At 41.9% G+C, this 6,000-nt stretch overlaps 1 protein-coding gene across 8 annotated transcripts in view; it reads left to right on the top strand.

The window, feature by feature from the left end:
- The first annotated feature begins 219 nt into the window (after nucleotides 1-219).
- Nucleotides 220-6,000, top strand: part of LOC123993152 (DISP complex protein LRCH3-like) — a 75,029-nt gene continuing 69,248 nt past the window's right edge. For 3 of the 8 annotated variants that reach the window (XM_046294998.1, XM_046294997.1, XM_046294996.1), the window contains exon 1: nucleotides 222-580. In XM_046294998.1, the coding sequence (XP_046150954.1) occupies nucleotides 337-580 (244 nt within the window). In that variant the 5' untranslated portion in view covers nucleotides 222-336. Of the gene's footprint in view, nucleotides 581-6,000 lie in introns of all 8 variants that reach the window. The other 5 variants (XM_046294992.1, XM_046294991.1, XM_046294995.1 and 2 more) reach the window with 3 other exon arrangements.

Here is a 6,000-nt window from a genome sequence, read left to right as displayed (position 1 = left end):
TGCTCAATATACATCATTTTTAGGCTATGAAATTCCTAATGATAGCCCAGTGACAAAGTTCAAAGTAACATTCACACAAGATGATTGTGAGAGTAAAATCCAAATCAGCCAGGAACGTCACACCAAGGAAAGATGATGTCATTCATATATCATTACTTTGAAAGTATGGATGGGATGGGGAGAGCTGACATTTGTATTATCACTGCGCATGGCCAATTCCCAAACGAGCCTCTCCCTTCTACGACGCTTCAGTCTGCCCTCACATTCTGCGCTTGCGTATTATCAACCTAGCGGCTGCAGGGTAGGGAGAATCGGTGGGAGTTAGCTTGGTGTGTAATGGCGGCTTCGGTGTTGCTGTCTGCGGAGAACACCGGACCGACTTTTGCGGTCGGCAATTCTGGAGTGGTCGGGTCTCCCGGTAATGGAGTAGGGGCACCGGGTCCTGCGTCTTGGAATCGGTCTCTGGACAGGGCATTAGACGAAGCCTCGGCAACTGGTTGTCTCAACCTCAGCGGCAGGAAACTGAAGGAGTTCCCGAGGAGCGTCGCCAACCACGACCTCACAGACACAACTCGGGCCGGTGAGTGGGGATCGAGACTCGCGCAGTAGAATAGATGGAAATGTTTATAATAAATCCATACAGGCACCTCGACGATGGCTGTGGGTAATCTAGCTAGCCAGCATAGGCTCGAAAATAGACTTATTTTGACTTGGAGTAGCTACCAAGTTAGCCTGCTAGCTAACGTCACGACACTGTCCGGCCAACATTAGCAAGCTAGCTGACGTTAGCCAGCCAGCTAGCGAGGGTCCAGACGTCTCCAGACAGCGGAGTTGGTCAACACTGGTTTGAATGAGTTACATTTTCTGATGAACGATGTTGCTTGTTTTGGCTGCTAGCAAACTATTTAGCTAATTTAGTTAGCTTACTATTTGCTTTGGGAAGTTGGCAAAGTATCGCTCAACAAGCTAACGTGTTAAGCATGTCGCTATGTAACAATGCTCCTGTTAATTTGGAGAGCTTACTCAGCTAGCTAACGTTAGCGGTAACCTTAAATTAGAGAACTGGCTAGCTAGACCATAACGTTAGTTATTTGACGGGTGGCTAGTTACCGAAGTTATTTACTTGCCAGCCTAACTTTCGTCAGCTCATGTTTTCATATGGATGTAGGTAGTTATAACATGCTGAAAATACATTCTCAGGCGCACTCAAAACGTTATAATACGTGGGGCGAGAATTGACCGATTTGCACATTCATGGAATGTGGTCTCTTATCAAGAACCGGTTTAGTCACCATTGCCTGTTTTTGCAGGTAACTCGTGGCACAGAAAATGAGGGAGGGAATGCGGTGAACTATTTGTTATTGTTTGTGATACGATGTTCATCTTTGGCATGGTGCATTGCATCGTCCCTCACAGCTCAAATGAGGTGGACAGTCATTTGAGGGACTGTGGCAGGCCTGGGGTTGGGCTTTGACACGATATCGCACATTCCTGAACTCGCTCCAGACTGTCACTAACGGCCACTAAACACACACATGACATGTATAATTTGGATGGCTCATGCCATACCAGTATTTCTGGCAAATATCGTTTTCCCCTTTTACCCATTTCACGTTTTTTTGTCTGTCTTCTATAGGCATAATGAATGCAATAATTAGCCTCTTATGAGATTTCCCTCCCCTGGACCCCTACACAGACCCCTACCCCACACACACTTGCAGGGGTTGACTCATAACCCCTCAGTTATATTGACTCATAAGTCCCCTCAGTTATATCCATGGGCCAGGTAACTTTAGTGTAATTAAAGTGGAACTGACATTATTTTATCAACTTAATCTTATTAAAATCGGTTCATATACACACCAAGAATAATATGACACTTAAAAAATATATATAAATATATATTTTCTGACAAGGGAGCACTTCGACATGGTCATTAGCATGTTTTCATAAATTCTTACAATGTTTGGGAATTACCAATACTAAGACATTTGTGAAAATTCTGAAGCAATGTAGAGTGGGTAAACAACCTTGCTTTTGGACAATGAATAGACACTGAAGTAAATAAAACCTAATAAAAACATCTCTCTGGTCCAGCACCGTAGTCTACGCATTACCTGTGCACTATAGTAGGCCTTTATGAAAACAAGCCATTTGTCACAGGCCTGGGATAATTCACTTTGATCTGGACTGTGTGTTTATAGGTAGTTGCAACAGCGTGACTTTAGATAATTAAAAATCATTCGCCAAAAGCCACAAAATACACCTGAATGGATTTCTGCAAATACCAGGAGTCCCGTACATTTGGCAACTTTACAGTCCTTTTGAACAAACAACTATGAAAAGGCAGGCTCTCTTCCTCAGTTACAGTGGGACAAAAAAGTATTTAGTCAGCCACCAATTGTGCAAGTTCTCCCACTTAAAAAGATGAGAGGCCTATAATTTTCATCATAGGTACACATCAACTATGACAGACAAAATGAGGAAAGAAAATCCAGAAATCACATTGTAGGATTTTTAATGAATTTATTTGCTAATTATGGTGGAAAATAGTTATTTGATCACCTACAAACTAGCAAGATTTCTGGCTCTCACAGACCTGTAACTTCTTTAAGAGGCTCCTCTGTCCTCCACTTGTTACCTGTATTAATGGCACCTGTTTGAACTTGTTATCAGTATAAAAGACACTTGTCCACAACCTCAAACAGTCACACTCCAAACTCCACTATGGCCAAGACCAAAGATCTGTCAAAGGACACCAGAAACAAAATTGTAGACCTGCACCAGGCTGGGAAGACTGAATCTGCAATAGGTAAGCAGCTTGGTTTGAAGAAATCAACTGTGGGAGCAAATATTAGGAAATGGAAGACATACAAGACCACTGATTATCTCCCTCGATCTGGGGCTTCATGCAAGATCTCACCCCATGGGGTCAAAATGATCACAAGAACGGTGAGCAAAAATCCCAGAACCACACGGGGGGACCTAGTGAATGACCTGCAGAGAGCTGGGACCAAAGTAACAACGCCTACCATCAGTAACGCACTACGCCGCCAGGGACGCAAATCCTGCAGTGCCAGACGTGTCCCCCTGCATAAGCCAGTACATGTCCAGGCCGGTCTGAAGTTTGATAGAGAGCATTTAGATGATCCAAAATAAGATTGGGAGAATGTCATATGGTCAGATGAAACCAAAATAGAACTTTTTGTTAAACCTAACTCGTCGTGTTTGGAGGACAAAGAATGCTGAGTTGCATCCAAAGAACACCATACCTACTGTGAAGCATGGGGGTGGAAACATGCTTTCGGGCTGTTTTTCTGCAAAGGGACCAGGACGACTGATCTGTCTGAAGGAAAGAATGAATGGGGCCATGTATCGTGAGATTTTGAGTGAAAACCTCTTTCCATCAGCAAGGGCATTGAAGATGAAACGTGGCTGGGTCTTTCAGCATGACAATGATCCCAAACACACCGCCCGGGCAACGAAGGAGTGGCTTCGTAAGAAGCACTTCAAGATCCTGGAGTGGCCTCGACAGTCTCCAGATCTCAACCCCATTGAAAATCTTTGGAGGGAGTTGAAAGTCTGTGTTGCCCAGCAACAGCCCCAAAACATCACTGCTCCAGAGGAGATCTGCATGGAGGAATGGTCCAAAATACCAGCAACAGTGTGTGAACCTTGTGAAGACAGAAAACATTTGACCTCTGTCATTGCCAACAAAGGTTACATAACAAAGTATTGAGAAACTTTTGTTATTGACCAAATACTTATTTTCCACCATAATTTGCAAATGAATTAATTAAAAATTCTACAATGTGATTTCTGGATTTTTTTTCTTATTTTGTCTGTCATAGTTGAAGTGTACCTATGTTGAAAATTACAGGCCTCATCTTTTTTAAGTGGGAGAACGTGCACACTTGGTGGCTGACTACATACTTTTTTGCACCACTGTATGTACATCAACAAGATAAAAATGAATGCTAGCCAGAGCAAGGTGTGCTAAAATCTAACGAAGTAACATCAGATAAACCCATTCAAACTTTTTCAGCTAGTTGTCTGTCAAAACTTCACTGAACGATGTGGAATTGTAGCCTACTTGTCCTTCTGCAGCTTGCCTGCACCCAAGCCAGCTGGCTAAAGTTCTTGCTATAGCTAGCTACTTCGACACAAATGAGAACAACCTCACTCTGACCATTTTACACACCCTAGAAGAGTTGGTTAGGCTGTTTGTCATGAACTCTCTCGAAAACATGTAAACTATTCCTTTTTTGCCTATGTTTACTGACATCGGTCATATTCAGCGGGCGTTTTGCATTTGTAAATTCATCAGTTATTCTGTGCTCTGGCACTCAGTGCTCTGAAATTGGAGTTGCGAGCTCGATAGCCAGAGTGAATTTGCAGACAAGATGCTAGCTAACTTGAAAAGTCTTTCAAGTTCTTCCTAGCTAACCAAATGACTCTTGCATCTCTAGCTGTATATAGCCACAGAAAAATGATATCACTTGCCCACTCCTCCAATGACATCTTCCTAGTAGCTCCAGAACCAGTCAAAAGTTTGGATACACCTACTCATTCTTTATTTTGACTATTTCCAACATTCTAGAATAATAGTGAAGACATCAAAACGTTGAAATAACACATGGAATCATGTAGTAACCAAAAAAGGGTTAAACATATCAATATATTATATTTGAGATTATTTAAAGTAGCCACCCTTTCTTTGCCTTGATGACAGCATTGTACACTCTTGGTATTATCTCAACCATCTTCGTGAACTATAGTCACCTGGAATGAATTTCAATTAACAGGTGTGTCTTATTTGTGGAATTTCTTTCCTTGATGCTTTTGAGCCAATCAGTTGTGACAAGGCAGGGGTGGTATACAGAAGATAGCCCTATTTGGTAAAAGACCAAGTCTACATTATAGCAAGATCAGTCCAAATAAGCAAAGAGAAACAAAATTATATCATTACTTTAAAGACATAAAGGTCAGTCAATATGGAACATTTCAAGAGCTTTGAACGTTTCTTCAAGTGCAGTCGCAAAAAACATAAAGCACAATGATGAAGCTGGCTCTCATGGGGACCGCCACAGGAAAGGAAGACCTTGAGCCAAGTTAATTCGTTACCAGCCTCAGATGGGCTCAGTGTTCTTGGCTTGGTACATAAATAGATACGCTAGCCTATTAGACACATTATTACTGACTTGTGATCTGTTTTAATAATCTGTTTTTGTCCAAAATATTGAGTCAGTGAAACTGAATCCCGAATGGAGGCAGTAAGCAATGTACCAGGCCAGCTGTGATTTAGTGTATGTCATGGAATGTTGAGTCAAATAGAACCTTCAGTACCAGTCAATAGTTTCGACACAGCTACTCATTCAAGGGTTTTTCTTTTATTTTTACTATTTCCTACATTGTAGAATAATAGTGAAGACATCAAAACTATGAAATAACACATATGGAATCATGTAGTAACCAAAAGTGTTAAACATATCAAAATATATTTATTTGAGATTCTTCAAAGTAGCCACCCTTTGCCTTGATGACAGCTTTGCACACTCTTGGCATTCTCTCAACCAGCTTCACCTGGAATTATTTTCCAACAATTTTGAAGGAGTTCCACATATGCTGAGCACTTGTTGGATGCTTTTCCATCACTCTGCTGTCTAACTCATCCCTAACCATCTCAATTGGGTTGAGGTTAGGGGATTGTGGAGGCAAGGTCATCTGATGCAGCACCATCACACTCCTTCTTGGTTAAATAGCCCTTACACAGCCTGAAGGTGTGTTTTGGGTCATTGTCCTGATGAAAAACAAATGATAGTACCACAGTGCAAAGATGGGATGGTGTATTGCTGCAGAATGCTGTGGTAGCCATGCTGCTTAAGTGTGCCTTGAATTCTAAATAAATCACTGACAGTGTCACCAGCGAAGCACCATTACTCCTCCATGCTTCACAATAGGAACCACACATGCGGAGATCATCCGTTAACCAACTCTGCT

Source organism: Oncorhynchus gorbuscha, linkage group LG13 (assembly GCF_021184085.1).
Source record: "Oncorhynchus gorbuscha isolate QuinsamMale2020 ecotype Even-year linkage group LG13, OgorEven_v1.0, whole genome shotgun sequence".
Classification (NCBI taxonomy): Eukaryota; Metazoa; Chordata; class Actinopteri; order Salmoniformes; family Salmonidae; genus Oncorhynchus; species Oncorhynchus gorbuscha.
This window is presented reverse-complemented; position numbering and strand designations above follow the sequence as displayed.